Below are 16,090 nucleotides of genomic sequence, written 5' to 3' on the forward strand. Positions count from 1 at the left end.
ACTTAGCCAAGTGAACGCCGCCGGAGAAGAACATCCTGTTGCTTTTGCCAGTCGGAAACTACTGGATCGGGAAGTTGCCTATGCCACTATTGAAAAGGAGTGCCTTGCCATAGTATGGGCGCTAAAAAAATTGTAGCCATACTTGTATGGCAGAGACTTTACGATTGTTACAGACCACAACCCCTTCACATGGCTGAATCGCGTATCAGGGGACAATGGAAGTTTGCTGCGGTGGAGCTTGTCCTTACAACCCTACAGCTTCTCCATCCAATACAAGCGGGGAAGTCAACACCAGAACGCCGATGGACTGTCTCGACAAGAAGAACCATAGGCTCCCCAGGCCGACCTACCCCTGCCACTGTACAAGGAATTATAAATAACTGAGCAATGTGGACTAAAGTGAGCAGGCCAGAGGTCTGTGTAGACTTCATGGCGTGCTCACTTATTATGGGGGGGTGGGGGGGAGAGGTTGTGATGGTGTGATATGCTATGTGGATATCATTTTTTGTATATTCCTATTTTTCTATTTCAGTCATTTTGATTGTGTTTTTCTTATTACATTGTAAGTCTACAGCCTCACTGTATCTGTCTCTTGATGACCCCCTGTAGTGCATTAATCCCTAAGGCCCTTTGTTCTCCTCTGGGAGGCCTGGAAACCGGCCCCAACTTGTTTGACTACCCCTGGACAAGGAAGGGGGTGGGGGGAAGAACAGCAGCTGGACAGGTCAGTTCCGGTGTGGACAGGATGGTGTTCAGACAGCACTTCAGAGAGAGAAGAACCCATTTTATCCTCTGGTGCTAGAGTTTTGGAATCTCGTTTCCCTGGACATTTTATCATGATACTGGACTTCATTCTTAATCTGGACTATCTTATCCTTTGTGTGGTGGACTGAATGTGGACCTTTTCGTATTTTTGCCTGAATAAAGGTCTTGGAATTGTTCACTCTTCGCTTGCTCTGTTGATTGTGTGATACCAGAGAAGGACCTCGTGACAACTGGGCTCTTCCATATTGATTTTAGTCCCATCACTTGGATCAATCTGTGCCGTACACAACAACCGGCTTTGGCGCAGGAGGTCCAGCACCGGAAACACTGCGCTCAGGTCACCTTCTGCGCCTGTCCCCGGCCCTTTTTGCTCTTGCTATTGAGTCACTGGCAATTCGCATAAGATCTTCCCCTAATGTTGCTGGTATAGAAATAGCAGGTCGGACGGACACCATAGGCCTATATGCTGACGATATGGTGATATTTATGGACAAAGCGGAGGAGACTCTGACAGGAGTTATCACTACTATAAATAAATTCAGTAAATATTCTGGCCTATATGTAAATTGGGAGAAATCTGCTTTGATGCCTCTTTCCCACACTCCAATGCCACGACTTGAGACTCTCTCCTTACTGCCCATTGTATCCAGTTTTAAATATCTGGGTATTCATATTTCTCAGAGTAGTAAATTTGATCTACAACTCAATATACAACCATTGCTGGAGATGGTCAAAGGTAAATTCGCGATCTGGTGTAAACTTCCACTGTCTGTAGCCGGATTTATTAATTTAATTAAAATATTACTCCCCAAGCTTAGTTATTTACTTCAACATAGTGCAGTAGTGGTGCCCAAATCCTTTTTGGCTAATCTGAATTCCCAAACCACATCCTTTATTTGGGGGAAAGCCAGGCCTAAACTTAAGCTAACCACTTTACAGAGGCCCAAGAGGGAAGGGGGGCAGTGTTACCAGATTTCTTCTTATATTATTTGGCTGGACAGGCCAAGGCCATAAGTACATGGATGACTGGAGGTCATCTCCCAAATGCTGCATGGATTAGTTGCACACTGGGTTTTTTAGAAATGAGGAAAATAAATGTCTCGAGACTGTTACCTCTGCTTCGTCTGGCATGATCGATATGGAGACAGATTAAAGGTACTGTCACACTTAGCTATACACCAGCGATCCCGACCAGCGATATGACGCGGTCAGGATCGCTGGTGCATCGCTAAGTGGTCGCTAGTGAGCTGCCACACAGGCAGATCTCACCAGCGACGGGGGTCGCTACTTATCTGTCACACCAGGCGATCCTGCGTCCTCCCACCCGGCTCCACGCGTCGCTCGTCGTCACAGCAGGAAGCGCCGCAGGAAGCTGACGACGAGAAACGGTCCAGGACGTTCTCGCGCGATCAGCGATAACCAGCGGGGGAGCGGGTTGTAGGTAAGTATCACACAACGATATTGCTAGCAATATCGCTATAAAGTCACAAGTTATAGAGATATTGCTAGCGATATCTCTTAGTGTGACAGAGCCTTAAAGGGGTGGTTGGATTTGGGGATATTATAGCTGAAATGCCCCTATGGAATAATGACTACCTCCTGATGCTACTTGAACATCCATCCGCCGAGTTTTGGGCTCAGTATAGTGTCTCTACGATAGGTGATCTATATGATCATGGAACTTTGGTGTCCTTTGAGCAATTACAAGTTAATCGCAGTGTCCCGAGATCCCAATTTTTCCGTTATTTACAACTAAGATAAGCTTTTCAATCACACAAGATGTATAGGTAATGCCATTTCGTCTCTACCCCTGATAGGGATCCTCAAATCACAGGGCCCTCAAGGTCTCATCTCCTCTCTATATACATATATGTTGTCAGTGGGGACAGAATGTGCCTTAGATTCCGTTAAGAAGAAATGGGGGGGGGCTCATCCCGGATACACAGGGTGAGGAGTGGGAAGAAATCCTGGAGTCGCCAATCTGGGTGTCTCCGTCTGCCAACAACAGGATGATACAATTGTATATTATTAATCAATCATATTTAACTCCGATTCGACTCTTTAAGATGGGCCGATACCAGTCATCGGAATGTCTGAGATGTCACTCAATAGATGCAGACTTTATCCATATGATCTAGTGTTGTCCTGTTGTTGCGCAATACTGGAGGGAGGTGACATTATTATTGACATCTTTGGTACAAACCCCTGTTCCCCTTGAGCCACTGATATGTCTATTTGGAGTGTGGGATGAGGATGCATGGGGTCATTATGTTGGGATTTTTCTACGAGAGACACTGTTTATGGCACGAAAGGTACTAGCATTACGGTGGATGGGAAATTCACCTCCTTCTCTCGGGTCCTGGATCAATTTGGTAATTTCTATTATCCCATATGAACATACGCTGTATAAAAATAGAGGGTGCCCAGGCAAATTCGGAAAGATTTGGGAGAGGTGGAACTCCTCTCACCTCACTTTGCAGAGCAGAGATGTCGCACAGTAAACAGCTCATTATGTGGAAGTAGGCTGCGGAATAGTTTATGTTTTTGTAGACGTAGGTATGGTTTAGAAGCTAGGCAGATTTCATTATTGGCATAATAACACAATGCTACTGTGATTCAATTGGTATTATGTTTTGCTTTATTTATGTACAATTGATGCACACATTATGCTTCGCATTTTCATGTTATTTGAGCATATGTATATTTTGTATCAAGCTTAACATCATATACTAAAATGTGTGTATTGTATAACTGCTTATGGTTTAATAAATGAATTAAAAAAAAACAAAAAAAAAAACAAAAAACTTATGTGCATAGGGGGAGTCTAGACTTCACCAGGACACCTTGAAATATAGGAAAATAAGAATCGGGTGTCTCAAATGTCTGGAAGCAGCCCATTCTCCTGTCCCTATTGAAAATACATGCATGCTCCACTAAGCCAAGCATCCACATGTATGGGGAGGTTCATCCACTGACCATCGTCACAGACTACAGATTATTCTCTTAGACTGTAAGCTCTTGGGAAGAAGGATCATCGTCAAGGCTGAACATACAATCGATTATGTAGGAGAAATGCTGACAATTGTGTGCACAATGAAAGGGATTCTGATCTGCAATCATTATCAATCACAAAAAAGGTAACTGTTAGAAATCAGATCCTTAATCATATTAGTGTTTGTTAGTATGCACACAAGGCTACACAACACAGTGTATTAGCTCAGATCCCAGCTTACCCGCACGCCAGAATTGCCACGTAGTGCGCTTAAGGCTACAGACACCTGTAGGTTATATAACATACAGAAATCCCTCACTGCCCCGCTGTTAGAGATACACGCAACTAAACATTTTGCAAAGGGTATACCAGAGTGTAGACAAGATATGGTTATTTTTTTGTCAAAAACATATGGAAAACTACCTGCAGTTTTCAGATATCACATGCGTTTTTATATATGCGGTAAGTGGCTGAAATTTTACTAATTCGGAAAAAAAAAAAAAAAAACACGTTAAGCACCGTATCTTTAAAAATGCATGCGTTTTCCAAAAGTATGTATTGGACTTAAAAATACTGTCCATGCCTTCTGCATATAGTTACAATGGTAGAGGAGAAATGGGGCATGTACTAGTTCTTCAAGTGTTTGTGGCCAATCATAGAGAAGCAACAACACACACAAACAAGAAAAACACCCCACAATAGCTCAGAGCAGGTTTCTCTGTGTGAGAGATGTAATGATAGCGCTCTGATATCTTCGCGTGGCCAGCTACGTGAATAAATGAGGGGAAATGGGAAGTGCGGCTAAGGCTAGCTGTGCCACATTACAAACCCTTCTATCAGCTCTCCTGATTACAGAGTCTGTCAGTAATCACACTTTTGTCTGCTGTGCTCAAGGAACTTGTAATCACTCTGCAGCGACACCAGGACTGTCATTACATCTCACACAGTAATAACCTACCTCTTCTGGACTACCCTTGTGTGAGATAGGAAACCCAGCTATAGTCTCACAGCAGTGCGATACTGGCACATCTCTAGACAGGCAGTGTAGGGGAGAGGTAATAGGGACGTGACAGTGCCAGTAGAAGAGGAGAGCCAATAGAAGGGTGTGCAATGTGACACAGCTAAACTCGCTGTACACAAGCTATATTGACAGACCATGGCCGCAGACGTCTGATCAGTGGGGATTCTATCAAGGAGACCCACACTGATCACAAAGGTGAAGGAGCACCATTTCAGCTAGCACTAGTGAAATTCTGACTCCTCATCATTAAAAAAGCATTATCAAGACGGAAAAGTTGCGTAATTAAGGAAATCACAGATGAATACATACGGTAAGGAAATGTGAAATATATGCAAATAATTGCAAAACATCTCGATTCAGTATTGTGTATGAGCACCACATGCAGAACCGCCTGCACTTACACGCTTTGGCTGCTATCAATGATGCCATTACTGGTTGCTGAGGAATATTCTGCTGCACTGAATGCACTTGGGCAAATCATCATTGGTTGACAATTGCAGAGGATCCCAGATGTGCTCAATAGGAAACAAATCCGGAGGCGCTGCAGGACTTGGCAGTACGTTTAGGCCATGAAGGCTGTGCACAGTAGCACCAGCAACATGCGCCCTGGCTTTGTCGTAGTGAATTACTACTCCTGGGGCACTTTGGAGAAATGACAATACCACTGATTTGGCCAACTTTATGCAATGCCAAGTTGTTAGTGTACCTGGAACGAAGACTTGGGGTCCAGGTACCGCACATTATGTCACCCCTCACCATAATCCCTAGAGTAGGACCAATGTGACATTCCCTCGTGAAGGCCACATCATGGAGTTGCCCACATGGTTTTGTCAAATGTGAAGAAAGGAGTGTAGTGATCCATTCTGTATTGCAAGTGAAATTAGATGTCACATTCCAAAAATAAGGCGTCAAACAATGCCTACACAAACCATCAGGAGGTGTTTGCAAGACATTGGACTAGGATCCACATGTCCAGTTACAGGTGTTAAACTGATCTCACGCTGCTGCTAACAAAGGCTATTATGGTGCAAAGCAAGATGGATGGAATGGAGGTTTATCTTTTCAGTGATGAGTCCAGCTTTCATCTTGGATACAGTAATATCAGGAGTTTTGATTGGTGACCACATGAGCAATGCAGGGGACCATTTAGAGCTCTTATAGACATTACTCCCTCTTTAATTGAGGTGTTGCTGTCTCTGGGGACGCCCTCGACAGCCATCTGTCTGTATTCATGTATAGCAACATGGTATTTTTGCAGTTGAGAGGTGTTCATTAGATTATGTATGTGTACACATGTATAGTTTGCACATAGAAGTCAAGTTTACGGTATTCTTCAATTGAGAAGTGTTCATCAGATTGTGTATGTGTATACATGTATAGTTTGCACACAGAGTATAGTTCACAGCTGTCCCCTAGTGGACATGGGCACGGATTGTTGGTTTTAATTGTTTTTAACCCTTGAGTGTTTTTTGTGAGGTTAATAAAATTATACGTTTATGGATATTCAAGTGTGCACTGATTATATGTCATGGTCTTTTTTTTTTGCATATGTTCCACATGAGCAATGCAATGAAGAGGCCTAGACACGGGAACCCATCCGTTTTTCAATACAACAATGCCAGACCGTGTGTAGCTTACGTTACGGAGAGCATCCTGCTTGGCCTAAACACGTGCTACCATAACCTGCAGCGCCTCAGATTTGTCTCCAATTCAGCACATCTGGGACATCACTGGTCGGCAACTGCAAAAAGGAGCTGCCAGCAGCAGATCTTGTTGATTTGCCTTGTTGAAATGCATTCGGCAGAACATTCCTCAACCATTAATAACCTCATTGACAGCAGCGAAAGCATGCAAGCGCGGAAATCTCCGACTCGATACGGAATAAATAGAGATGATTTGAAGATTTTGCGTACATTTTTTCATCATTTGCATATCATGGACGTGTAAATCCCCAATGCAATCTCCTTTCCTTCTTGGTATTGCAATCTCAATGTTGAAGAAAGTATATAATAGACTTTCCATAGAGGAGATGATAAACTAAATTAATACACTACAAGTATCATAAATCTGATCCATAGAGACTGGAACCACTGGCCTAGACTTGGATAGGTAAAAATACATGCTACTGGATCAGGAGTCAGTGATGTAACACTTACTATGAATTTGGTAATAATGTCTTCTTCATCCTCCTCCTCCAGAGGACAAGTAGTGTGGATGAAGGGTAAAAAGGTTTCCGAGTAATCAAACAAGTACATGTATAACATGCTGAGCCGCGGCGAGCTCTTCAGAGCATACAACAGAAAAAGGGATTTTCCAGGGTTTACAGCCTTGAGAGAAAAAAAAAAAAAAAAAGAATTACAGTGTAAATGCATTTCTACTGGAAACAACCAAATAAGTATTTTCCTTCCAATAAAACAAAATATCACAATAAAAGATCTCTTCCTGTGTTGAAGGGTTTAATAGAGCCGTGCGAGGGCTCAGTGTTTCTGGGACAAGATGTTGATGGGAACGACACTTATGTCAATGATTTTTTGAGTTTTGTTTTCACGGCGTTCATTGTGTGGTATAAAAGACCCCAGGAATATGATTCTCCATGGTAGTATGATTACAGCGATACCAAGCTTGTCCAGTTATTTTTGTTCAAGTGTAGAAAAAAAATAATGAAGATTTTGGGTACTCATCATAAAATCTCTATCGGAGCCTTCATTGGGGGACACAGGAAACCATGGGTGTATGCTGCTGCCATTAGGAGGTTGATACTATGCAAAAAGTTAGCTCCACCCCAGCAGTATATACCCAGCGACTGGTAGGAAGCTCATCAGTTAGTGAGAAAGCAGTAGGAGAAGCAACAGGTATACAACTATCATAACATAACCACAACCAACAATAAACAAGGGCAGGTGCTGTGTCCCCCAATGAAGACTCCGAGAAAGATTTTACAGTGAGTACCCAAAATCTTAATTTCTCCATCGCTTCATTGGGGGACACAGGAAACCATGCTATGTCCTAAAGCAGTCCCAAGGGTGGGTAAACTTGGTACTGACAAATCAGAGCTCGGGTCATAGCTGCTTGCAGGACCATTCTACAGACATTCGCATATGACTAAACCTATTTGTGAACCTTGTAGGAGTTGGCAAAGGTATGACAGGAAGACCATGTAGCAGTCTAACCAATCTACGAGACCAATTCCTTGCGGTGGGTGACAGAGGAGGCCCCCCACTGAGTGAGAGGAGCATGGTGACCTTAAATGGATGCGATCTGTCCATTAGTCGGTAGGCTTCAGAATAGCAGAGCGAACCAGCAGGACTCGACAGACTTGGAAAGAGCCAAGACCTTTACAAGTACATTCTGGGATTAAGAACAGTGAATCTGCCATCTGATAGGTGCTGTCCTGTGAAGGTAGAAACAGAGAATTCTACCAGGTCCAGTTTGCTTAGAGACCATTCTTGATAAAGAAAGGGAACAAAAAAGGACCTCCTACTGACACTAAGCTAAACTGAAGAAATTAGTGCCGGTCGGTGGGGTGTATACTGCGGAGGAGGAGCTAACATTTTTTGTGCATAGTGTAAGCCTCCTAGTGGCAGCAGCATACACCCATGGTCTCTGTGTCCCCCAATGAAGCGACAGAGAAATCTGCCATACCAGAGTTTGTCAATTATTTGAATAGTAATTACTTTAATTTGCGGTTTACTTATGAATTTGACAATTCTTCAATTTCTTTTTTAGATCTCACATTGCGGGGTCATGTTGGTATGTGTATTTCTACCTCCACTTATTCTAAACCCATGTCTGGGAATAGCATTCTGCATGCCCGTAGCAGTCACCCCCACCATACAATCAGATCTATCCCTGTGGGGGAATTAACCCGAATCTCCAGAAATTGCAACAACCCATTAGAAACAAAGAAACAGATGGAATTATGTTGCAATAAATTAAAAAGGAGAGGATATCCTGAATGGTCTTTAAATAGAGCTACTAATATTGTCCAGAAGAAAAACCAGGTGCGATTTTTTTGCTCCAAAGAGTAATAAACTGGATGATCAAATGGATAAAAAATGGTGCTCTGTGTACAATATAGGCCACAATTTAATTCTATTAAATCTATCAATCAACAGCATCTCCCCATTGTATGCTGAGATGAAATTTTATCATCTATTTTATCATCTGGTTGCCATATAGTAGCCAAAAAGGCAACCACTATTGGTAACATGATTTCCCCTAGTTTATTCACTTCGGATAAAACTCACAAAACGTGGCTTAATTATTCTGGTTTTTATAAGTGCGGTTCTATGCGCTGCAGAACATGTGCTCATTCCGTGGTGGCTCATGAGTTTTCTAATTGCGATAATTCCAAACAATATAAGATTTCACAGTACATTAATTGTAATTCTAGGAATGTCGTATATTTGATCAGCTGCTCTGTTTGCGATCTCGGTTATGTTGGATGTACCACCCGACATTTAAAAACTCGCATTTATGAACATATCACAGATATTATTTCGGTAGGAGGTTTTAACCGCAATTTATCTTCAGCCTCTAAACATTTTATTCTTTACCACCAGAGAAATATTTCATCTTTCAAAGTGACAGGCATTGAAAGAATTGTAAAGCAGCCGCGAGGAGGAAATGTCAGAAAACGTGATGAGGGGCAACACCCCGAAACAGCTGTCTGTGGATGGATACCTGGCCTTGGTATTTCTCTTGTCATATCTGTAAACTCGTGAAGAGCTGGATATCGACTTAAAGGGGCACTTAATATGGTGGTAATGGTGGTTTCCGAAAGGAGCCACTCCTTGGCTGGGTCCTTCCCTGGAGGAAGATCTGGCTAGTCCCGTGTTTGAGACTCTTAAATGAGGCTCCATGGTCTTTATTTGCATATTCGTATTTCCCAGGGAGCAATGCACCTAGGATTTCACTGATTGAGCGCCTTTGCCGGCTGCCGACGTTTTCTTTGACTGGTCTCCCTGAGGTCAGTGATTGTTTTGTGATGTAGAAAACATTTGACACGTAAAGCTTATTAGATTTTCTGCTTAGGAACGTGCAAACCGGGCGGTTTAAATGCATGGAGAGAGATTTTGTATCATTACTAATGTGGAAATCTTCTCAATTGGTGTAGTGTTTTCTGTTTTGTGATCATTCTTTAAAATGTTTTTTTTTTTATTGTTATATGTTGTCTTATATGTCTATAGCAACTTTTTTTTACCTTTTAATTAAAATTACTATTTATCTCATGTGACACGTGTTAATTGTTGTCTATTGGCTGAAGCTATGTATAAAATGTTACCTGCCAGCATTATTGTCAGCGTTTGGATAAAGAACACAGTTCTGGTGTGAACTCTGTCTTACAATATACTACTCAATAAATGGATCTTTTAGAAGCTGGGATTTTTTTCTTCTTTTTAGAACACTAGAACGGCTGCTGCAATTGACCAGGAGGTACGTGGCAAATGGTGCATCTGATACACCAGTGGTCAGAAAATGTGGACAGCACCTGTGATCGACCATGAGGTACATGGTAAAAGGTACATCAGACTCACTGGGTAGGGTACCAAACACTAGAGCGGCTATTCCTATAGTACCTAAAGTCTAATTCCCCATGGATAGAAAAGCTGGGGGGCATAGGGAAAAAAAACACTCCATTGCTGTAGTCAGGTCGGGATACCTGACAGAAATATACTGAGTCTGCAGGAGCTACATTGGGAAGGACTATAAAATACCGTATACATAAACAAAGGACAACCCTGTCTGTCTAAAAGAAAAAGTGTGTCCTGGAGTCATTTTTTTTTTTTTTTTTTTTATATATATAACATTAGAGACCCAGGTGCTATAAGCTACTGAGTCACCAACACTGGATGATTGGGAGGGGGAGCTCTCCTGGAGGGAATGAAATTGAAACATGTACGGCTATGTGCACACGTTGCGGGTTCTGCTGCGTTTCTGGCCCTGCGGAAACGCAGCAGTTCCGCAGACATGGTACAGTACCATGTTAGCCTATGGCATTTCAAATCTGCTGTGCTCATGCTGCGGTTTTTTCCGCGCGGTTTTGCTGCGGTTTACAAACCACAGCATGTCAATCGTTTGTGCGGATTCCGCAGCGGTTTCACACCTTTAACATACTAGAGGTGTGAAACCGCAGGGCAAAACCGCAGGCTAATCCGCAGGAAAACCGCAGGTCACTTTACCTGCGGATCTGCGCGGAAAAACCCGCAGGTGAATCCGCAGCGTGTGCACATAGCCTAAGCGTCTAGACTGAGCGTCTGGCCCAAATCCTGCAGTACAGCAGGTGGATGTCTGCTCATGATACTCAGGGTAAAAAATATGGTGCCAGTAGTCAGCATTAACCCCTTAACTCCCAGAGCTGTTTTCGATTTCGCTTTTCACTCCCCTTCTTCCCAGAGCCATAACTTTTTTATTTTTGCGTCAATATGGCCATGTGAGGGCTTATTTTTGGTGGGACGAGTTGTACTTTTGAATGACACCATTGGTTTTACCGTGTTGTGTACTTGAAAACGGGAAAAAAAATTCCAAGTGCAGTGAAATTGCAAACAAAGTGCAATCCCACTTGTTTTGTGTGTGGCTTTTTTGCTAAGTTCACTAAATGCTAAAACTGTCCTGCCATTATGATTCTCCAGGTCATTACGAGTTGATAGACACCAAATATGTTTAGGTTCTCTTTTATCTAAGTGGTGAAAAAAAATTCCAAAATTTGCGGGGGAAAAAAAAAAATTTGCACCATTTTCTGAGACCTGTAGCGTCTTAATTTTTCGTGATCTGGGGTTGGGTGAGGGATTATTTCTTTTACACGCCAAGCTGACGTTTTTAATGATACGTTTTTGCAGATACATTCTATTGATCGCCCGTTATTGCATTTAATGCAATGTCGCAGGGACCAAAAAAACGTAATTCTGGCGTTTTGATTTTTCTTCTCGCTACGCCGTTTAGCGATCAGGTAATTTTTTTTATTGATAGCATCTGTGACGAACAGCCCGCCGCTGTTCGCCAATACGCGACGGACAGCGGAACCTGTGTCACCAGTCACAATCCCACCACTAACACCGGTGTATCAGCGGACGGAGGGACGCGACACACTGCCGGCACACGGCTATCACAGGCACAGTGGGGGCTTATCTTAGTTATCCCACCACTGACACCATGTGACAAAAATATCCAGCAAGCTAATCTCGCTCTAACAATTTGCCGCAGGGGGGTATTTTGGGTGCCCCACCACTGCTATCAATCTTCTACGAACTGCGGGGATTTATGTATATCCCACTTTCTCAGTTCCACTTTGGAACTCGCAGCTCTCCGGCGCCCCCCTTACCCTCAGGTCAGTCAGGGAACTGCACCTAGGATAGTCGCCGGACGGGCTGCTTGTTGTGGACCGGCGGTTTGGCTACTGCAGTGAGGGAATTATCAATGCTGTGGCCAGAGCCCCTCATTCAGCAATATAAGACCCTTCTGGACTGCCAACTTGCCACAACAACCGTACACAATGCGCTGCCACCAGTCACGGTTGACTTAATTCACAGAGTTAATTAAGAGGGTCCGTGGCAAACCCCTTGAATTAGTAGCAATCTAAAAGAGGTGCTTAGTTCGTTTCTTAGAGCATGGAGACAGACTAAATATTAAATCATTTATTCCCCAAAAAAGTAGGGCAGTGGTTATACAGATAAAAGGTGATATAAAATTGAGACATAAAATATGTACAGTAGACAAGTATAAAACAAAAATGAATGAAAGAAATTACACTCACAGTTGTATATTGTTCCTTAGGCAGCCCATGCGGCGTTGGGGAGGGGCCAGACATCCCAAGACATGGGGGTAGGTCTGGTCAGCATCAAAACTCAGCTCCAACTGCGCGGGATATCATAGGGAATGCCCATAAACTAGGGTTTGTGACCTCATGACAGGGGCGGTCTGGAGGGGTCCCACCTCTCCCTCTTCAAGTTATGATCTGGCTACAAACTTTAGAATAACCATAACTTAGCGAGAGGAGCTCGGACAAACACATGTTTGGTATCATTGGTTGTCATTTATCGGTAAATAGAATCCGAAAACACCAAACATGCCATAACTGAGACATTCTATTTGGGTGCAATCCATATCTCAGTCTCTGGAAGTCCGACAACTATGCAAGAGCCACTGTAGGGAAGCCGGGATCGCGCAGATCACAGAAATATGATTGTTATATCCGTGCTGGGTATGGTTTTTGCAATATGACTGCTTTTAATATTTCTCATATTGATCCCAGCACATTTCCAGAGAACAAAGGATTTCCTTTCCTGTGCAGGCAGGGGGGAAGGGAAGAATTCCACACTAAAGGTACTTGTCACACTTAGCGATGTACCAGTGATCCCGACCAGCGATATGACGCGGTCAGGATCGCTGGTGCATCGCTAAGTGGTCGCTAGTGAGCTGCCACACAGGCAGATCTCACCAGCGACATCGCTGGGGACGGGGGTCACTACTTACCTGTCACACTAGGCGATCCTGCGTCCTCCCGCCCGCGTCCACGCTCGTCTCTCCACAGGAAGCGCCGCAGGAAGCTGACGACGAGAAAAAGTCCAGGACGTTCTCGCGCGATCAGCGATAACCAGCGGGTCGTAGGCAAGAATCAGACACAGCGATATTGCTAGCAATATCGCTATAACGTCACAAGTTATAGCGATATTGCTAGCGATATCGCTTAGTGTGACAGTACCTTTACTTCGAGAGGAAGGGGCCGGTTTCAGGTTTCACAGAGCTGCAAGCAGGGGGGCACTGGTCTGTGTGTGTGTGTAAGCTGTGGGCAAAAAGAGGAGGGGGGAAGCTGCAGCTCCATGCCAGGCTGACAGTTTACAATGTCATAGAATGGAGGATTTCTAGCACATTCCAACAGAAAACATATTTTGGAGACATTGTATATCACAGTATCGCTGCATTCAGAATTGCCCGATCTAAATATGTGTAGGTTTGATTTTTTTTTTTGTTTTATTTTAATTGGGGCAAAAGGGGGTGATTTAAACTTATGCTTTTTTTTTTTTTTTTTTTTAACTTTTGGCATGCTGCAATAGTCTCTATAGGAGACTAGAAGCATGCCGTATTTGATCGGCTCTGCTACATATGGGCGATGCTCAGATCGCCTATATGTAGCAGAAATACAGTATTGCTATGAGCGCCGACCACAGATCTTTGGTTGTCATGGCAACACATCGCTGACCTCCCGATCACGTGGCGGGGCCAGCGATGCGGTCATTTCCGGCCAGGTGCCGGAAGTACTAGTTAAGTGACCACTGTCAGCGATTGACAGCGGGATTTAACTAGTTAATAGGCGCAGGCGGATCGAGATTCCGACGGTGCTTATTGCGGACGCATGTCAGCTGTTTATAACAGCTGACATGTCGCAGCTTTGAGGTGGGCTCACCACTGAAGCCCACCACTTCAAAGCAGGGGATACTGACCGCTGACGTACTATCTCGTCAGCGGTCAGTAAGGGGTTAAGGATAAAAGGGCGTGTTGAGTTCCCGCAGAAGATGAGTACCCGTGCTTCTGGGGATCAAGTCACACATAGATACCTATCCTGAATGCCCCGGAATCCATCTTTGCAGCACGATAATGAAGACGATCATCAGACATCCCGGAGGGACGGGCGGCTGGAGGATACCTGGTCCCAGGCAGTATGTCGGGCGGCTATAAAGGTACAGATACAGTCTTCCCACCCTGCACGTCTGGCTCTGGAGGGAGAGCAGGCTAGGGGGTGTAGTGGCAAAGACCGGTCTGCATCTTCGGTCTTCAAACCCCTGAATGACCGGGTCTGGAGGGCAGAAGGCGCAGGGGGTACTGGCAAGGACCAGTCCGCATCTTCGGTATTGCGGATGCCCCAAACACGCTTGAGGTGAAAGGAGACATGGGGTCCTGCCTGCCAGACACGAGAAGGTACAGTAGTGACGCATTCCCCCACTGTGCTCCCGGTCTCTGGGGGGAGAGCGGAGTGACCCATTACACTCCGCCTCCCAGATCACAATCTGAATCTGAGAGATCATTAATCTAGAAAAAAAACAAAAAGGTAGACACGGGGCAGAGAGAAGCCCGTGTTCACCTCATACTGACACCAAGCTAAAACTGATGAGCTTCCTGCCAGTTGGTGGGTGTATACTGCTGGGGAGGAGCCAACTTTTTTGATTAGTGTCAACCTCCTAGTGGCAGCAGCATACACTCATGGTTTCCTGTGTCACCCAATGAAGCGATAGAGTAATACAAATTATTATTTGTATAGCTACTTTCAGAGACCCTTAACTCTTATTTTTCATCAATGGAGCTGTGTTTGAGAGCTGGTCTTTAGCATGCTGAGCTGACGATTTTATGGATACCATTTTGGGTGTATAGACGTTTTGATAACTTATTATATTTTTACACATCATCTAAATGCTGCTTTTAGAGACTGACAGCAACATTTAAATGGCTAAAGTGGGTTGTTCAGCTTTGGGACTAAATTTGGATGTGACTGCAGATTTGTGGATCCTCACATCACGCATCGCACACTGTCAGGATTCTCTACTGCTGGCAACAAGAGTGGGTGGCCACAAGGGCGTAAGCACGCGATTTGTATTCTGACCAGACATGCACAGCCTCACTCAATACAAGTGAATTAAGCAAGAATGGGCACATCTAGTCGGCATGTGGCTGCATGTATGACAGTGTACAATATGCTCGATGTGAGGAGTCAGCAGTAGGGCGACTGCAGACTTTCAACCCAAACTTGAACAACCCGTTTAAACTACAGCAATCAGAGTAGCAGTTGGAGTCAGAAACCAGCTACGTAACAGAGGGTGTGTGCCTGGTATGAAGCAGGTTCAGCTCCGTAGCGGGATTCATACTTTCCTTAGCAACCTATGATGAAAATGGACATTATAATTATGGGCCTAAAGAGTCACTATTTCCTTTTAGGATTCCTGACTCCAATAGGTGCCACTTGAGTTCCTGTTCTCACTCTCTTTGAAGATACTTTACCTGGCCTGTTAGTGGTCTAAGTAGTAAAGTTTCTCCTCGATGACCATGCCAAACTATCTCACCCAACAAGCAACCTAATTTGCACTGATGAAGAGCAAGAACCCAGAAACCAAAAACTGCAAATGGAGTTCTTTGAGTTTTGGAGAAGATTCTGGTTTGGCTTCCTAAATCATTTTACAAGATTTTTTAAATGGTATTATGGACTTCTAAGATTGCTGCTGACAACAGGTAGAGCAAAAGACTGTTCTCTTCTTCTTTGAAGAAAGTATTTGCATAAGAAAATAAATAAAATAAATTGAAAAAAAAAGAACGGATGATAGATT

General features: G+C 43.9%; 1 protein-coding gene across 3 annotated transcripts in view; it reads right to left on the minus strand.

Moving 5' to 3' along the window:
* BFAR (bifunctional apoptosis regulator) overlaps positions 1-16,090 on the minus strand; it is an 85,345-nt gene that overhangs the window by 21,758 nt on the left and 47,497 nt on the right. For all 3 annotated transcript variants that reach the window (XR_012219880.1, XM_073542877.1, XM_073542876.1), the window contains exon 6: positions 6,935-7,105. Coding sequence is in view for 2 of the 3 variants with exons in the window: in XM_073542877.1 (XP_073398978.1) it covers positions 6,935-7,105 (171 nt within the window). In the remaining variant the exon portion in view is untranslated. The remainder of the gene's footprint in view (positions 1-6,934; positions 7,106-16,090) is intronic.

The sequence above is a fragment of the Dendrobates tinctorius genome, unplaced genomic scaffold, assembly GCF_039654945.1.
Source record: "Dendrobates tinctorius isolate UK_male_01 unplaced genomic scaffold, ASM3965494v1 ptg000129l, whole genome shotgun sequence".
Taxonomy (NCBI): Eukaryota; Metazoa; Chordata; class Amphibia; order Anura; family Dendrobatidae; genus Dendrobates; species Dendrobates tinctorius.